The sequence below is a fragment of the Schistocerca cancellata genome, chromosome 8, assembly GCF_023864275.1.
Source record: "Schistocerca cancellata isolate TAMUIC-IGC-003103 chromosome 8, iqSchCanc2.1, whole genome shotgun sequence".
NCBI lineage: Eukaryota > Metazoa > Arthropoda > Insecta > Orthoptera > Acrididae > Schistocerca > Schistocerca cancellata.
The window spans coordinates 300,057,808-300,076,550 of NC_064633.1; the positions used below are offsets into that span (position 1 = coordinate 300,057,808).

The window sequence follows — 18,743 nt, forward strand, 5'->3', positions numbered from 1 at the left end:
GCGAAGGGGAGCTAAAGGTAACACCAGCGCTGGTTAGGTTTGCTATTCGGTGGAAGGTAACTGTGTCCAGGACTCCTAGGACACAAAAGTGAAGTGAGTTGCCATCATCGTCCCAGCTGTTAGGAGCTGGTGGAGTTGAATGGAGGTGAGCAGTTACGACAGTCGTGGGTTCAGGACCAGCCATCATGATAGCGCCCGTGCGCATTTGTGGTGCGAAGTTTGCTGTCATGGGCAGTTCAGTTCGCGAGTTTGCTGACAGTTGAGTGGACCTCCGAGTTCACTTTCGGTAGCGTTCGTTGTTATACTGCTAATCGTTCAATACCCAGTAGAGCGAGCACTATTTAAGATGGTAGCGGAATAGTTGATTGAAGTGGCCTCACAGACTTCAGTTACCTTTCATGCTAGTGAACAAAACTATCCATGTTTTATAGCCTAGCACTTTCTTGTTCTTCAAGGAGTGGTCCGTTTTAGTTAAGTGCCTTTCATACGATTGAATGGTTTATATTTTATGTTCTTCTCCTCCAACAAGAAACATTAGGACCATACTTTGATAAATTGGCAGCTTTACTCATGTATGAATCTACCTCGCCAATTTATTATGAGTTGCTCGAGGATCCGGTATCAGATTTTACCAGAATAGACACATTTTCTCTTTTCTGAAGTTTCCATCTATTTTCCTATCCGCTAAGACAATTAACCCTCAACTGAACCCCTGCTCCAGCAGTGGATTAGTTCGGAGCCAGCCAAGGTTGGGAAAGCAGCCGACAGGTAGGTGAATGACGAACCTTACCACTTAGAGTGAAACAGAGAAATCATCTGCACAACTAATTCACGCCGTAGTCAACATCAGCGAAAAGCCGCTACAGACCGTAGAGTGCTCCTCCGTGCGAGGACGTTTATAGATTTCACTGAAATGCTTGTTGTGAACACCGGACATTGTGGGGAAATCAAAAACCCATAAGTCAGTCATGCAGACTCCAGCCACAACCAGCTTAGCAGTACAGAAGAAGGGCACCTCTATTTAACTACAGGCTAAAGAAAGCCACCTTCCCGCACAAACCGATCATTTCGTAGACAATAGCTACCGAAAGAGGATGCGGGCCTACCAGGTAATGTGTTATGCAGCTGCCTACTTTTCGATGAGAGATGTAATTAACCCTTTCCTGGATAATTAAAGTCTAGGATCTGAAGAACTCAGGCACCATGTATGACCAACAGGTGCTACCGGGATTTCATAGCGATCACATATACACTTCTTTAAAACCACTCTTCAAAACGGAAACTTAGTCAGCTAGTTAGTTACTTGGTGAATAGGCCATATTCGTGATAGACGTTAAGATGTAGAACGTGTTTCGTGTCAACAGAGAAACACAGAATACTCACATACAAATATTTATATAGCTTCGTGCTGGTCTTCTAAAGGAGTTATTTTCTACTTTTGATCACTAATTATCTCTACTAAAGAATTCCTCTATTGTACAGAATGAGTTGTCACCTAGAAAGTTTTTAATCTACATTTGAAAATATTTCTGCTGTCAGATACTTTATTTCCATCAGTAGATCGTCAAAGAATTTTATAGCTACATATTTCATTCCATTTCTCTGCCACAGTTAGATACACTAAAGGGTAATGCATACCATATTACCTTCTAGTGTTACACTTGTGAATATCTCTTTTACGCTCAAACTCAGATGGATGTTTGACAACAAATTTAGTAAATGAGCTGGTGAATGATATTCCCAGCAGCTTGAAGAGATATCTGTAAGATTTATGTGTGTGAAATCCACACATAATTCCAATTACTTTGTATAGGAAGTTGAATACCCTTTTGCCTAAGCAAGCACCTGGACCAGAATATTTTTCCAGAAGACTTTTGTCCCAAAAGTTGAAAATTATTCTTAAGGTAAAAGTAGCCGAACATAAACCTTTTAACAGCTTTGCAGTCCGATTTTCAAACTTAAGGTTCATCATTATGCACACCTAAGAATTTAAGATTTTCTACACTGTTCGTTATTTCTTGTCGGTATACCAGGTCAAAAGGAAGCGCGATATATTTAATAGGACTAAACGGGCTGAACTGCGTTTTTTAACTGTGAAAAACCATTCAGTAAGTTTCACGAAAACATCATTTATTATTTTTTCTGTGGATGCATTTTTAAGTAGCAACAAAACAGTGCTTAAATCAACTGCGAACAAGACAGATTCTTGTTTCTGATTCAAATTAAATGGCAATTAATTATCATAAAACAAGAAAGGTAGTGCGCCAGCGATCAAACCCTCTTAGATTTCCATTGTAATTTCTCACCATGCGAAAGGTGCTGTGACCTCCTCTTTATATTACTTGAATAGCCTAAGGTAAATTTCTGCATTCTGTTTCTTTAATATCAACTAAATCAGTCATTTGATGAACTACATATTGCGTAATAACTTATTTCGCCTACTAGAATATTATGACTGACATAATCGAATGTATTCGATGGGTGACAAAGGATCCCAGTTGGTAATTTATTTTTCCATCATTCACAGATTTTATTATGTGATCAGTAAACGTATAAGTAGTTGACTCTGTAGAATGGTCATTTTGAAATCCAAATTATGACTGGGTAGAATGACTGAGTAGAATGAGATTTTCACTCTGCAGCGGAGTCTGCGCTGATTTGAAACTTCCTGGTAGATTAAAATTGTGTGCCCGACCGAGACTCGAACACTGGACCTTTGCCTTTCGCGGGCAAGTGCTCTACCATCTGAACTAACGAAGCACGACTCACGCCCGGTGCTCACAGCTTTACTTCTACCAGTATCTCGTCTCCTACCTTCCAAACTTTACAGAAGCTCTCCTGCCAACCTTGCAGAACTAGCACTCCTGAGAGAAAGGATACTGTGGAGACATGGCTTAGCCACAGCCTGGGGGATGTTTCCAGAATGAGATTTTCACTCTGCAGTGGAGTGTGCGCTGATATGAAACTTCCTGGCAGATTAAAACTGTGTGCCCGGCCGAGACTCGAACTCGGGACCTTTGCCTTTCGCGGGCAAGTGCTCTACCATCTGAGCTACCGAAGCACGACTCACGCAAGGTGCTCACATCTTTACTTCTGCCAGTATCTCGTCTCCTACCTTCCTAACTTTACAGAAGCTCTCCTGCGAACCTTGCAGAACTAGCACTCCAGAAAGAAAGGATACTGCGGAGACATGGCTTAGCCACAGCCTGGGGGATGTTTCCAGAATGAGATTTTCACTCTGCAGCGGAGTGTGCGCTGATATGAAACTTCCTGCCAGATTAAAACTGTGTGCGCAACCGAGACTCGAACTCGGGACCTTTGCCTTTCGCGGGCAAGTGCTCTACCATCTGAGCTACCGAAGCATGACTCACACCCGGTGCTCACAGCTCTACTTCTGCCAGTATCTCGTCTCCTACCTTCCAAACTTTACAGAAGCACCGGGCGTGAGTCGTGCTTCGGCTGCTCAGATGGTAGAACACTTGCCCGCGAAAGGCAAAGGTCCCGAGTTCGAGTCTCGGTCGGATTAACAGTTTTAATCTGGCAGGAAGTGTCATATCAGCGCACACTCCGCTGCAGAGTGAAAATATCATTCTGGAAACATCCCCCAGGCTGTGGCTAAGCCATGTCTCCGCAGTATCCTTTCTTTCAGGAGTGCTAGTTCTGCATGATTCGCATGAGAGCTTCTGTAAAGTTTGGAAGGTACGACACGAGATACTGGCAGGAGTAAAGCTGTGAGCACCGGGCGTGAGTCGTGCTTCGGTAGCTCAGATGGTAGAGCACTTGCCCGCGAAAGGCAAAGGTCCTGAGTTCGAGTCTCGGTCGGGCACACAGTTTTAATCTGCCAGGAAATTTCAACCCTTGAGTCATTACGTCTCAAAAATGTTAGTAAATTATGCGATATATTACAATGAGCAGTAGTGATTTACAGTAGTAGAGTGCTTTTCACAGAGAGGCTAAAGAATTTCGTATTTCAGTCTTTCTGGGAAAACAATCGGAGTAAATGTTTTGTTACATCAGTAGCTAAGAACAATACATATAATAGGGCCACAACTTTTTAAAGCCTTATTCAAGGTACTATTCACTCCACATGAACTTTTTCTTTTGGGTCATCAGCATCTTCTTTATTTACGATGGGTATGTGAGATTAATTTCTAATTCACCAAATGTCCACTGTATGGCTTCTTCAGTGTATTATCTTACTTTCTCTCCTGAACTATTTACACCAATTTTCTCACCTATTTTTAGAAAGTGATTACAAAAAATATCTGCTACGTACGAACTAACATTTAGAATGCTTCCATTCTCTTTCAAAGAAATAATATTTTCTATGGCTCTCTCTTTTAATAGCATTCCGTCTTGATTTGATTTTATTACAGGATCAGTCTATTTCTGACAAAGGTGTATATCCCTATTTCGCTATTTTTTATCTTTTCATAACACATTACTGTAAGGTATAACAAGAAAACATGTCTGAATCATTACTTTTTCTGGGTACTTTCGTAAGAACATTCTTCGTTGTGAAGCGACTGATAACTGTAGTAATCCTAGATTACTTTAATGAGTTGTCATTATTACATCTAACTCTATTTTTAGGGAAAATACTATAGAAATAGGACACAAAGTCATTAATAAACATAATTAAATATTAGTTACCATTATACCGACTGTAAACTTCACCCCACTCAATACTTTTAGCTTTATTTAAAATCTTCAGTAGTTTTGGCATTAATCAACGTCATAATTTTCTTTGTTTCCGAACTGTACATGCAACTGAGTTAAACATTGTGACTTAACTGTGCATCGTGAGCTGACAACCCGCTTCCCACTGGATGGTCGTGTGTCTATTTGATACCTGTTTGTCGAACGAATACTTTACGTATAATGGTACTATTATCCTGAGCAACTCGGGTAGGAAAACTGTATCTCGAGAGAGAAAGATAAAGCAACATTACTGACCAACGAAATGAAATACCTAAGTAACATCGAAGGATACAGAAGTTAAATTACGAGAGAAACATAGATATTAGGTAGGAGTTGCAAGTATTTTACATAAACGAAGAAGCTGGAGAAGGTAGGCTAAAATTTATATGTCTTCTATTGCGAATGAATGGAGCAGTTACGATTACCACTGCAAATTTGACAATATGTTACTGAAGGTAAGACATACATTCTAATACTAGCGAAAAGATGGAAGGTTTAAATTTAGTTGCAAGAGGTCTAGAGTAGGCCAATGCGTGACAGGAGAAGAAGAAAAAAACTAACCAATGAAAAAACTACTAGCAGAGACTGTATTAACTATGAAAACAAATATTACTGAAAATGGTACAATGCTTGTTTGTACCAATAACTGGAAATTGTGAAAAGAAACAAGAGAATTTAGGCACAATAATGCAAACTTACAGCATCATTCCTGCCTGTGTAGTGCTGAGTTACTTAAAACAAAAAGGTTTTCAAAATGTGGATCAGGGCTCTTTTTCTGACCGTCAGAAAATCTTGTACGAAAGGACGGTAACGCGACTGGTCATCTGAAGATATTGTAATATTTTATCTATATATATTACGAAAATTGATGCCCGTGCATATGTATGTATGTATGTAGTTGTGTGTGTGTGTGTGTGTGTGTGTGTGTGTGTGTGTGTGTAAGTTCCAAATCTCCCAATAGACAGCTCCGCTGATTTCACCCAAACTTAGTACTCACATCATTCGCTGTCTGGAAATCATCGTTGTGGAGGTAAGGACCACCTTCCTATCAAAGATGGGGAGGGGGTGCCCAGACATCCAGTGTTGGAGAGTGAGAGCACTTGAAAAATTGCAACAAGCTTCACACATAATTTAAAACCTTTACTAAACTTTTCCTCTCTAATGACACCCACAAAATGATAAAAGGAAAAAAATGCTTCTCTCTTAATACATTTTAGCTCTTCATGGCATAAAACTGCTGAGTGATGCATAATGTTTTAACTTAACACTTATTTCCTACTACCTACGCATTTGCGCGAAAAACCGCCGCATCATGCGAAACATTTAAAGTTATTACTTCTTTATTACCACAATTATTAGGAAGACATTTGCTGGTCAATACCCACATATGTTGCTGAATGTAAGTATAAAAACATATTTTACGATACATAGTTTAGGAGATGTAACGTCAAATACTGACAAGGGTAACAAACTGTGGCGTCGTGTATGACCTTTTAATCTATTACTTCATTAGTATAAGCTCTATTCGCAACACGTTTCGCAGAATGTAGTCCTATACACCAGTGGACGTACCAGCAAAATTGTATCATTGTACTGCACATAGGTCAGGAGACACGGTGTCACATACGTGAAAATGAAGCTGCAGGACGAAATTCGCTACAGATACAGGTGAAATATGTGTACAAATATGGGTGAAAAATGTTAAATGTATGTGAAATATATAAGACACGTGCATATGTTAGCATAACCATGGATGAGAAGCTCATTCTAAACCGCATGATCGATTTCAACCAAATTTGGTTGATACATTACTTTAATCTGTGAAGAAATACTGTGGCCGTAAGAACCACCAGCGTCCTATAGGGGAAAGCGTGATAACGTGTAGAGTGAAGAGGGAAGGCGGACGGGGATGGACAGACAGTGAGGGGAAGGAGGGATTTGGCACAGGTATGGGAGACTAGGAATTGGAAGAGAGAGGGAGGGGGTGAAATGGAGAGAGGAGAAGATGGATGGAGAAAGGGAAGAGAAGGAGCTGAACAGAGATGAGGGAGAGGAGATAGGGAGAGATGGGGGGAGGAGAAGATGAACGTAGGGGGATGAGGAAATGTACACAGAAAGGGAAGAGGAGGAGATGGAAACAAAGAGGAGAGGAGGAGATGGACAAGAAAGGAAAGGCGAGGAGATAAACAATGAGAGGCCAGAGGAGGAGAGAGGGAGAGTGCAAGGAGAAGATACACGGAGAGTGGGTGGTGAAAGAGGTGGACAGGGTGGCTGAAGAGGGAGATGGATAGAGAGGGGTGGAGGAGGAGATGGGCAGAGAGAGAGAGAGAGAGAGAGAGAGAGAGAGAGAGAGAGACAGACAGACAGTGAGAGAGGGGGGGGGGGGGAAGGAGAAGATGAACTATTGGAAGACTGGAATACATTCGTACCCAGACTGGTTCTCAGCTAATATCTCATAAAGCGGGCTATATAGAAACTTTGTCCATTTCGAAGGGCATTCAGTGTTAAAAGAATACTTCAGTAGTTAAATATCACTAAAAATAATTACTATATTGATGTGAGGTCTATCATGTATTGCAGAGACCGTGGATTGATTGTGTCAACACTACCGTCAACTCCGTTATACACACTGTCTTCCCCTCTTGTTTGCCGTACTAACTGCTACTCGTACAGAGGTGTCAGGGCGTGGCGCAGCACTCACCGGTAGAGCTGTCCCAGGTTGTAGTGGGCGTGCACGTGGCCGGGCGCGTGTCGTATGGCGGCCAGGAAGTGCGCCTCCGCCTCGTCCGCACGCAGCAGCGTCCCCAGGTTGTTGTGCGCGCTCGCGTACGTCGGCCACAGCCTGCGGGCAGCACAGAGCAGGTCTGCTTAGTGAAACGCTCAGGTCTCGACCACACACACACACACACACACACACAAACACACACACAAGTTCGTCAGTGTATCTGTCTTCAGGACAGACGGCAGGCAGTGGTTCATGTGTTCTAGGGTACTTACACACCCAAATTAGAAATGGACTCCCCTACAGACATCATACAAACACAACAAATTTTACCTAGCTACAGGCAATAGACGCCATAATTGTAGGATCGGCATAATACCGCTGGAAGCCGTGGAGTAATTAATCGTGGCACAGCAAAAGCCTCAATGTCCTCAGTTGGAGGTTTTCTCGTTTCTGGCGAAAGGTCGTTGGGAATACCAAAGATGACAGCAGATAATGCAACCATTGTCTAGGAGGTAGCAGCTGGGGTGACCTTGAAGAGTTTTTCCGGCAACTGTAGAAAAAGTGGACTGCGCAGAAAAGTTCCGTTCGATTTTGTTCTTGGTCTCTCCAGAATTTTAATGTTTCAACTGCACAGGCAGTGTCCTGGCGTTAATCTTTGTGTCTGTTCTTAGGATCACAACATACAGGGCTCTGCTTTGTCGAAGTTACATTGTGTTATGAGGCAGCTTTTACCAGGAACTGTCATGTGACCTTCTGTAAAATCCAGTTTGCATATCCCACTACTCAATCAAGTCAAACCACTAACGCTGTTTGAAAATTGCAAGCGATAATAACAGCTGCCAATGATTATAATTCTTCACAAACGAGTCTTTGGTAGGGTCATCCTCAGCTGTGATAGCTAATTTTTTGGCAAGAACTAGAATTAAAATAGAAGTTCAATAATTTTGGCAAGAACTTCGTAACGATTGTCAAATTTAAGTAAGGAGTTCTATGATTGGTTGATAGTAATTGTTAGCTGGGGCAAGGCCCCACACGTATGCACATGGATGCCTTCTCGTCGGCCATTAATAGAAATCTGTTGCATAATGTGTGATATTTTCTGCTTTCCTGCCCACACCAAGGAGCAAAATGCATCATTGGTTCACCATGGCAAAATCCATAAAAGTAGGACGTTTATTTGCACGTTTATTAAATTACCTTACGGACAACCACCAGCTGCACAATGGAATGACGACAATAAAAGTTTGTACCGCCCTGGGACTCAAACCCTAGTTTTCCCGCTTATCGCGAGCGGTAGCTTTATAATTTGCCTGTCCGTACACCACTCACGGCTATACTTAGACTTCCATACGTCGTCAACAATGTGTCAACCACTTGTATTCGGACAACCATTATTTATATTCCCGTTTAGATGAGACATTTTACTTGAAAGTCACTTGATCTGCGAAGGCTTGCATGTCCAAAGTAACATTGCACCGTAGATAGGAATAACACAGACACTGAAATATCGTATTAAATTATCGTTGGTCATAACCCATAAGGTCTGTCGCAGTTGTCAGGCGACATATTGATGCTGGCAGAACCAGCTTGTAGAGTAGAGTAAGGACACTCAGGGTGTCATAGAACACAGTTGCGTCGGGGGCGCTGTAGAGAAAAGTGCTTCTTGGAACGTCTTACAGGTGCAGAGCGAGATATGTCTCACTGAGAGCAGAACTCAGATGCTGGTGCTGTCTTAGAATACTCAGCCACTACTGCGGCGGGTGAAAATCGTTTATTTCGCATCAGGTTTCCGTTTTGCTGATCTTATTATCACAGGCAGCTAGATGAACCCACAATAATCTTACTGATGTTTGTTCCTACTTTTTCGGGGCCCTTCTTTAATTCATCAACTTTTTTCCAGTATCATTGGCCTTATTGGCAACACGGTTTCTATCCCATATCTACCCACCTGTTCCAACGCCATAATACACTACTGGCCATTAAAATTGTTACACCGCGAAGATGACGTGCTACAGACGCGAAATTTAGCCAACAGGAAGAAGATGCTGTGATATGCAAATGATTAGCTTTTTAGAGCATTCACACAAGGTTGGCGCCGGTGGCGACACCTACAACGTGCTGACATGAGGGAAGTTTCCAATCGACTTCTCATACACAAACAGCAGTTGACCGGCGTTGCCTGGTGAAACGTTGTTGTGATGCCTCGTGTAAATAGGAGAAATGCGTACCATCACGTTTCCGATTTTGATGAAGGTCGGATTGTAGCCTATCACGATTGTGGTTTATCGTATCGCGACATTGCTGCTCGCGTTGGTCGAGATCCAATGACTGTTGGCAGAATATGGGATCGGTGGGTTCAGGAGGGTAATACGGAACGGCGTGCTGGATCCCAACTACCTCGTATCACTAGCAGTCGAGATGACAGGCATATTATCCGCATGGCTGTAATGGGTCGTGCAGCCACGTCTCGATCCCTGAGTCAACAGATGGGGACGTTTGCAAGACAACAACCATCTGCACGAACAGTTCGACGATGTTTGCAGCAGCATGGACTGTCAGCTCGGAGACCATGCCTGCGGTTACTCTTGACGCTGCATCACAGACAGTAGCGCCTGCGAGGGTGTACTCAACGACAAACCTGGGTTCACGAAAGCACAACGTCACTTTTTCGGATGAATCCAGGTTCTGCTTACAGCATCATGATGGTCGCATCAGTCTTTGGCGACATCACGGTGAACGCACATTGGAAGCGTGTATTCGTCATAGCCATACTGGCGTATCACCTGGCGTGATGGTATGGGGTGCCATTGGTTACAAATCTCGGTCACCTCTTGTTCGCATTGACGGCACTTTGAACTGTGGACGCTACATTTGAGATGTGTTACGACCCGTGGCTATACCCTTCATTCGATCCCTGAGAAACCCTACATCTCAGCAGGATAATGCACGATTGCACGTTGCAGGTCCTGTACGGGCCATTCTGGATACAGAAAATGTTCGACTGCTGCCCTGGCCAACACACTCTCCAGATCTCTCACCAATTGAAAACGTCTGGTCAATGGTGGCCGAGCAATTGGCTCGTCACAATACGCCAGCCACTACTCTTGATGAACTGTGGTATCGTGCTGAAGCTACATGGGCAGCTGTACCTGTACACGCCATCCAAGCTCTGTTTGACTCAATGCCCAGGTGTATCACGGCCATTACTATGGTCAGAGGTGGTTGTTCTGGGTACTGATTTCTCAGGATCTATGCACCCAAATTGCGTGAAAATGTAATCACATGTGAGTTCTAGTATAATGTATTTGTCCATTGAATATCCGTTTATCATCTGCATTTCTTCTTGATGTAGCAATGTTAATGGCCGGTAGTGTATGTATTTCCAGTCTGCCGTCCACTTGTTAAATGACTGTATTCTTGATTCAATAAATAAAACAGGTTGACGTCTTTTAGTAATGAATTATATTATTTTAGGGACACTTTGTTTCCTTTCATAGTTTGATCAATTTAATTATCAGTATGTCTCTGTGAGGCGCATCACCCAAAATTTCATGCTTAGTTTGGTCACTCCTAATATTTTTCATTTGATAAGCAACTGCATGACGTTGCTTTCTTCTAGTTTTCATGCTCTTATGGGGAGGTTTGTCACCTCACGAATATGCTAAATTGCTCAGCCGAAATGTCAAAATAAAATTGGCTGTTTAATGTGTAATTGTGGCACTTACGCCCAAAATCAACCGAGCCTTATACTGACAGGGATATGGAGCCATGCTGACTCCAGTACCGCGGCGAGCTGCACTTGGTTTCTCCACTGAGTGTCCATGGCTCAAACATTCCGATCGATGTGGTCCCACAGATGTTTGCATATATTTGAATCCGAAAGCTCGGAGGTCAGGGGTGTATGGTAAACTCATCCTTATGTTCTTCGATCCCACCATGGATGTTGCGAGCTATGTGACATGTTGCATTGTCCTGCTGGTAGATGCTGTCATGCTGAGGAAAAAACAAAATGCATAAAGGGTGGACATGGCACCCAAGAATAGATGCACACTTGCGTTGATCCATTGTGCTTTTTAGAATGAGCAGATCACTCGTGGGGTACCACGAAAATATTCCCCAGACCATAACGTTGTTGCAGGCCTCGCCAAGGCCATTTGTCCCTTGGAGTAAGAAACATGAATCACTTGAAAAGACCACTTGTCGCCCCTCAGTGGACGTCCAGTTGCTGTACCTAGTGCTACGGCACAGGAGTCAGCATGGTTCCATATGCCTGTTGGTATTTGCCAGAACATCACTGATTTTCTTCCTGCAGGTGTGGTGTGCGTACTGTAAGACATTCGGTACACACACCGTCAGATTTTTGACTTGTCGCTCTAACGAAGTAGGCGAGTGTCAGCAATATGTCTCGTGGTCTTATTGTGGCGTGTTTATCTTCAGCTGTTAGGTCAGATGATAGACATGCCCCTCGCACGCTTAGAGTAGCAGATTGACGGTAACCAACTTTAAACAGAACATGATTAATCTTCACACACATTCATTAAAATAATAACAAAGCATAGACATTATGTAAGTTGATTCTGGATGCTGTTTACAATTGACAATCTGGAGTTCCTTTGGTCTTGGTACGTTAATCTTATTCTCACATATCTCTGATACTTGACAAAGTGTCTATTCATTTATCTTTATGGCTATGTACAGGAATATGGTAATCTTATTAGGCACAGACTGAAACTCGACTACAGACTAATGCAGACTGACTAATCGGAGGTCTGCACATTCGTTATAATACCTCGCGCGTTCTGGTATCACTGCGCAGTCTTATTGGCTGCGTTACATATTAATACGTGGATCGGCGGGAGCAGAATTCGGTCCATCTCTAAGACAGCGCCATCTCGTAGTGTGGAGACGGACAATTACTGCGCCTGCACTGTTGTGCTTAGCGAGGCGCGCTCTAGTGGGAAAGTTGTGTACGCGCTGACTACGTGGAACTATGTACACAACAGCAGTTCTCGGAGCGGTCCACGCTGCAAAAGTTCAGGCTTCTGACAGGTGATCACATTAATATGACTGGGCGGTGCAGTAGCTGTATGTGACCTCATTATCAGCAATCGGCTTCAGCCAGATATATAATATCTGAATAAACTTTTGGACTCTTCATGCTTGACTTGAGATCATTATTACGCCTAATGGTGGTGTTGCACTATATTAGCATAATGTCTCCTGTGATAGAAAATTACGAGAGCCATTTTTTTCCATCGTCCGATAGGCTATAAATATAACTAAAGTTCATAGAAAACAATTATTTTATTACCAAATGTTTTGTACACTTATTGTTACTTTTCAGCGTAATCACGAAAATTGAGACATTTCTCGTACCTGTGAACAAGCTTTGCAATACCCTCTTTAAAAAATGTTGCTGCCAATTATATCAAATGAGCATTGACGTTGTTTTGAAGATCTTCGTTTGTTGAAAGTGCTGCCCTGCTAGCCACGTCTTCATTTAAGGAAAAAGGCGAAAATTACTGGCTGCCGGGTCAGGACTGTACGGCGGATGATCGAAAATGTCCCATTAACATTGTTCAAGGAGCGTTTGGGTTGTGCCAGCAGTGTGTAGACGAGTGTTGTCATGGAACAACACAGTTCCGGAAGTCAGCATTCGTCTTTGTTTGTTTTGATGGCACTCCACAAACGTCGTAATGTTTCACAATAAACAGCCGCACTGATAGTTGTTCTGAACTGCATAAACTCTACAAGCAACACCCCTTTTGGTCCCAAAGCACAGAAGCCATAACCTTTCTGATGTTGAATGTTTGAGTTATTTTGGTTTGTTTGGTGAATTTGGATGCATCCATTGTTGTGATTTTCGTTTTGTTTCACGTGTGTCGTATTGGATCGAAGCATCATCTCCAGTAACAATTGATTTCAAAAAGTTCTCTCCTTGATCGTGATAACGGTAAAGGAAATTCAAAGCCGACGCCATTCGATGACTTTTGTGGGCATCCGTCAACATCTCTGGAACCCAACGAGCACAGAGATTTTGTAGCCTAAATGATCAATAACGATAGAGTGTACGACAGATCTGGAAACTTCCGGAATTTCCATAGACAAAGCAGTTACGGTGAACCTACAATTTTCTGTAACCATTGTGTCAGCTCGTTCAGCAGGGTCGGCTGTAACGACAGACTTGCGTCCTTGTCCCCCTTCATCATGCACGTCATTTCGTCCATCTTTAAACTTTCGGCACCATTCATGCACAGCACCGTCCGTCATGAAGTTATCACCGTACACTCGGCTCATTCTCCGATGAACTTCTGCTGCACTATTCCCTTATGCTTTCAGAAACCGAATTACACTTCGTAATTCACACTTGATGGGAGCAACGCAGTCTGATTCCTTGAGGCCGGCAATGGCGGAGTGTGTAGTGCGAGAGTAGCGCAGTAGCCTACAGCGCATGTCCACCTTCTGCCGCTCGCGTGGCTTCTATAGTAAGTGATCGGAGGTTGAAAGAAAAACGGCCCTTGTATGTATCTCATGAATTATCAAGGTTCAGTGAATTAATATAGCTCACAAATGCTGGGGTTAATTGAGACACCGGCTCATAACGTTACAGAGTTGAACAGGTACACATTAATAGGGTGCTGTCAACAATAAACCCGGCACTTTTTCGTGATTTAACTGTTGAACAGGCAAGCTACAGGAAATGGAGTGTAGGAAGACAGGAAAGGAAACACACCCCATTAAAAGCTACGAACAAATCGAAGCTTAGTAACTTAGAGAAACAGCATACCCACTTTTTACGCGATTGGATAGTTTATACACATGTTTTCTCAGTTATAGATCCGTATGAAATCAAGTACAGAAACCAGACGACAATTATAAGAGTCGAGGGACATGTGAAGGGAAGCAGTGGTTGGCAAGGGAGTGAGACAGGGTTGTAGCCTCTCCCCAATTTTATTCAATCAGTATATTGAGCAAGCAGTAAAGGAAACAAAAGAAAAATTCGGAGTATATATTAAAATCCATGGAGAAGAAATAAAAAGTTTGAGGTTTGCCGATGACATTATAATTCTGTCAGGGACAGCAAAGGACTTGGAAGAGCAGTTGAACAGAATGGACAGTGTCTTGAAAGGAGAGTATAAGATGAACATCAACAAAAGCGAAACTAGGGTAATGGAATGTAGTCGAATTAAGTCGGGTGATGCTGAGAGAATTAGATTAGGAAATGAGACACTTAAAGTAGGAAAGGAATTTTGCTATTTGGGGAGCAAAATAATTGATGATGGTTGAAGTAGAGAGAATATAAAATGTAGACTGGCAATGACAAGGAAAGCGTTTCTGAAGAAGAGAAATTTGTTAACATGGAGTATAGATTTAAGAGTAAAGAAGTCGTTTCTAAAAGTATTTGTATGGAGTGCAGCCATGAATGGAAGTCAAAACATGGAAGATAAATAGTTTGGACAAGAAGAGAATAGAAGCTTTCGAAGTGTGCTGCTACAGCGGAATGTTGAAGATTAGATGGGTAGATCACATAACTAATGAGGAGGTATTGAACAGAACCGGGGAGAAGAGGAATTTGTGGCACAGCTTGACTAGACGAAGGGATCGGTTGGTAGGACATGTTCTGAGGCATCAAGGTGTCACCAATTGGAGGGCAGCGTGGAGGGTAAAAATCGTAGAGGGAGACCAAGAGATGAAAACACTAAGCAGATTCAGAAGGAAGTAGGTTGTAGTAGGTACTGGGAGATGAAGAAGCTTGCACAGGGTAGAGTAGCATATAGAGCTGCATCAAACGTCTTAGGACTGAAGACAACAATAACAACAACAATAAAATAAAGATAAAAGGCGATACACAATTGCTTTTTTATGATGTAATTTATGATGTTGAAAGAGTTGCTCCAAATTGTTGCTGTAGACCTCTTATGTCAGTTGCATCACATGTTTAGTTTTGAAAGAGGTTTTGAAGTGAAGTGTTTCTCTGAAGTGATATTACTTGGAAGTAGTGTTTAAGTCATCTCCTGAGTTCTGTCATACATAAATAATTACTATCTTAGAAATTTTTCATGTAGTTAATTGTTATTATAGTTCCTGCCAATTATGACGCTTTGAAACTGAGGAGAGGACAAAGATATTTAGGTGGTGGCGGTGTCGTCAGATTCGAAACCTTCCCGTAACGGGGGAAATATGGTGTGGATTCCTTCGTTTGTAGTGAACTGACAGGAAGCCGACAGTGTCTGGTACCTTCCGGAAGACTAGAACGCTGAGCTACAAGAGGCGTCGAGTCTCGTGGCGAAGCGTCAGCTGTTTGGGAACCCCGTGCACCGTATTTCCTGGCACGGGGAAGAAAGGACGCATAATAAACTGCGCCCTTGCACTTCGGCGACACGCGGCGTACATCGCGCTCACTGAAGTGCCGGCGAACAATAGCCTGTGTGGTGGAGCCGTAAGTAATGACCGTGCCTCGGGCAGCCTGACACACACACACACACACACACACACACACACACAGAGAGAGAGAGAGAGAGAGAGAGAGAGAGAGAGAGAGAGAGGGGGGGGGGAGGGAGGGAGGGATGGCGGGAGAGGTGGAGTGTAAGGGATAGCGGAGAGAACGGTCCAGGGGAGGAGCGAAACACGCGGAAGCCGGAAATTGCATGTGTCTGTCACGGGTGGCGTTCTATTACGAAATACTGTCAGAATTGTAAACAGGAAGCGTGACGTAACGCGAAGTGACATGTAACGCGTTTCGCGGACGACCTCCGCAGTAACAACATCCGAATACAGCTGCCAAGCCAGACGCGCTATGGCTTTGGGATTTCTTTCAACCCGTCTTCAATAGTATAAGACTAATTTAGTGAGTGACATGGTGACATCAGTACAAGAAGTGATGAAATGTCTGAAACTATCGCGAAAGGAACACAATTTTAGATATACCGGGTGATCAAAAAGTCAGTATAAATTTGAAAACTTAATAAACCACGGAATAATGTAGATAGAGAGGTAAAAATTGACACACATGCTTAGAATGACATGGGGTTTTATTACAAAAAAAAAAAAAAAAGAATTATTGCTAGACGCGTGAAAGATCTCTTGCGCGCGTCGTTTGGTGATGATCGTGTGCTCAGCCGCCACTTGCGTCATGCTTGGCCTCCCAGGTCCACAGACCTCAGTCCGTGCGATTATTGGCTTTCGGGTTACCTGAAGTCGCAAGTGTATCGTGATCGCCCGACATCTGTAGGGATGCTGAAAGACAACATCCGACACCAATGCCTCACCGTAACTCTGGACATGCTTTACAGTGCTGTTCACAACATTATTCCTCGACTACAGCTATTGTTGAGGAATCATGGTGGACATATTGAGCATTTCCTGTAAAGAACGTCATCTTTGCTTTGTCTTACTTTGTTATGCTAATTATTACTATTCTGATCAGATGAAGCTCCATCTGTCGGACATTTTTTGAACGTTTGTATTTTTTTGATTCTAATAAAACGCCATGTCATTCCAAGCATGTGAGTCAATTTGTACCTCTCTACCTACATTATTCCGTGATTTATCCAGTTTTCTAATTTATACCGACTTTTTGATCACCCGGTACATGCATCACGTACAATCCACAGCTCGTGTCTAGCGGTTAGCGTCGCATTCGTTCCGTTGCGTGCTCTTCGATTCGATAACCTGAACGGTCGGAAATTTTCTTCGCTCGGGGATTGGACGTTTGTGTTGTCCTAATCACATCTTCAACACAAATATGCGCAAATGTGGGTTCAGATAGAGTGATAGGAGGCCGAACAACGATAACTGGGGCGTCATGCCATACAGTCGTTTCATTTCATGACATGCAGATTCAGTATTAGAGTGATGGCGAGCAGGATTTGTTTTAGTACATTATACAGTTAACAGGCCACAATGAACAGTACAAATATATTGTATTGCTTGGCGTAAATTTATTAGAGAACGGAAAATTCCTCGTCTTAGTCTGTATTTGGGTATCTTCCCTTGTCTCCCACAATTCCGGAACCCAAAGGTGCGTTATGCAACGGTCACCGGAGTTATTTTCAGCTCTCTTGTGACAACGGAAGAGTTTCAATGATAAGGAATACATAAAATTATAAAACGTGAAGTTTCCTATGTATTCCGTCTCTATGTTATCATTTTCTACGTAACATAAATGTTTGTGTCTCGCGTTCTATACGATTTCTATGTAATGTGCATTAGAAAGAAACTATTTTCGGCCGATAGGAGAAATGTTATCTAGAAAATAACTGTTAAGAGGGAAGTGACAACTGAAGGTGGATAGCTGATACCGGGAGGAGGATGTGCAACATTGGACGGAAGGGATGTGTATATCAGTCATTTCTTGTGAAGGAAGATGCTTTTTTAGTAGTAACGGTGTAATGTGCAAAAGAGAACACCATATATTTATGCGAATTTAGTTGAAGCTTGAACGCGGCTATGTAAGGAAGGACAGAATGAGCTCCTCTTTTAGTTAGTACTAAACAGTGCTAACTTCGCGCAAGGCGGTACTTTTTTCGTTATAATAATCAGAAGATGCTACGTGGAGAGATAATTATAGTACGGACGCAGTAAGTGGCTCTGAGCACTATGCGACTTAACCTCTTAGGTCATCAGTCGCCTAGAACTTAGAACTAATTAAACCTAACTAACCTAAGGACATCACACACATCCATGCCCGAGGCAGGATTCGAACCTGCGACCGTAGCGGTCGCTCGGCTCCAGACTGTAGCGCCTAGACCCGCACGGCCACTCCGGCCGGCACGGACGCAGTAAAACCAGTTTAAGCTTGCAGAGGCGAGTGCAGAGTCGAAGTTGCCACGAAATTATATCAGCACTGTTGCAGTGAGATCACAAAATTTGAGATGAGACCATGATTTTCGAAATTCGAGGACAGACTGGAGACAGAAGAGAAAGAAGATTCAAGAAGCAAGATTTTGACAATTTCAACTTCATCAGAAGACTGATGCGAAAGAACAGAACTTTATCGATACAAAGAATCAACATATCGAAAGTGCAAGAAGAGACCAGTCGTTATCAGAGAAAGTGAGTATATGCTTCGCTAACAGAAAGTGCGTAGGAAACAGAGGAAGGTGGTGTTTTGTCTGAATGACAGAATTGTGAACTACAGTAGCCAGTGTCCATTGTTGCACACGAAAACTCGCAGTTTCCTAGAACTCGGTAGCCTTTTCTTTCATCCCTCTTCCTTCGCTTTCAGTCCTTTTGGCGGAAGAACTGCTCAGGATGCTTGCACATTTCCACAACTTTTATATGCGTTTTCTCCTGTCGCCGCTTGGTGGGTAGATAT

At 42.8% G+C, this 18,743-nt stretch overlaps 1 protein-coding gene across 1 annotated transcript in view; it reads right to left on the bottom strand.

Moving 5' to 3' along the window:
• The window catches only part of LOC126095533 (protein O-mannosyl-transferase TMTC1-like), a 337,583-nt gene that overhangs the window by 77,298 nt on the left and 241,542 nt on the right, over positions 1-18,743 (bottom strand). Inside the window, exon 10 of the mRNA XM_049910315.1 lies at positions 7,403-7,543. Coding sequence (XP_049766272.1) covers positions 7,403-7,543 — 141 coding nt within the window. The remainder of the gene's footprint in view (positions 1-7,402; positions 7,544-18,743) is intronic.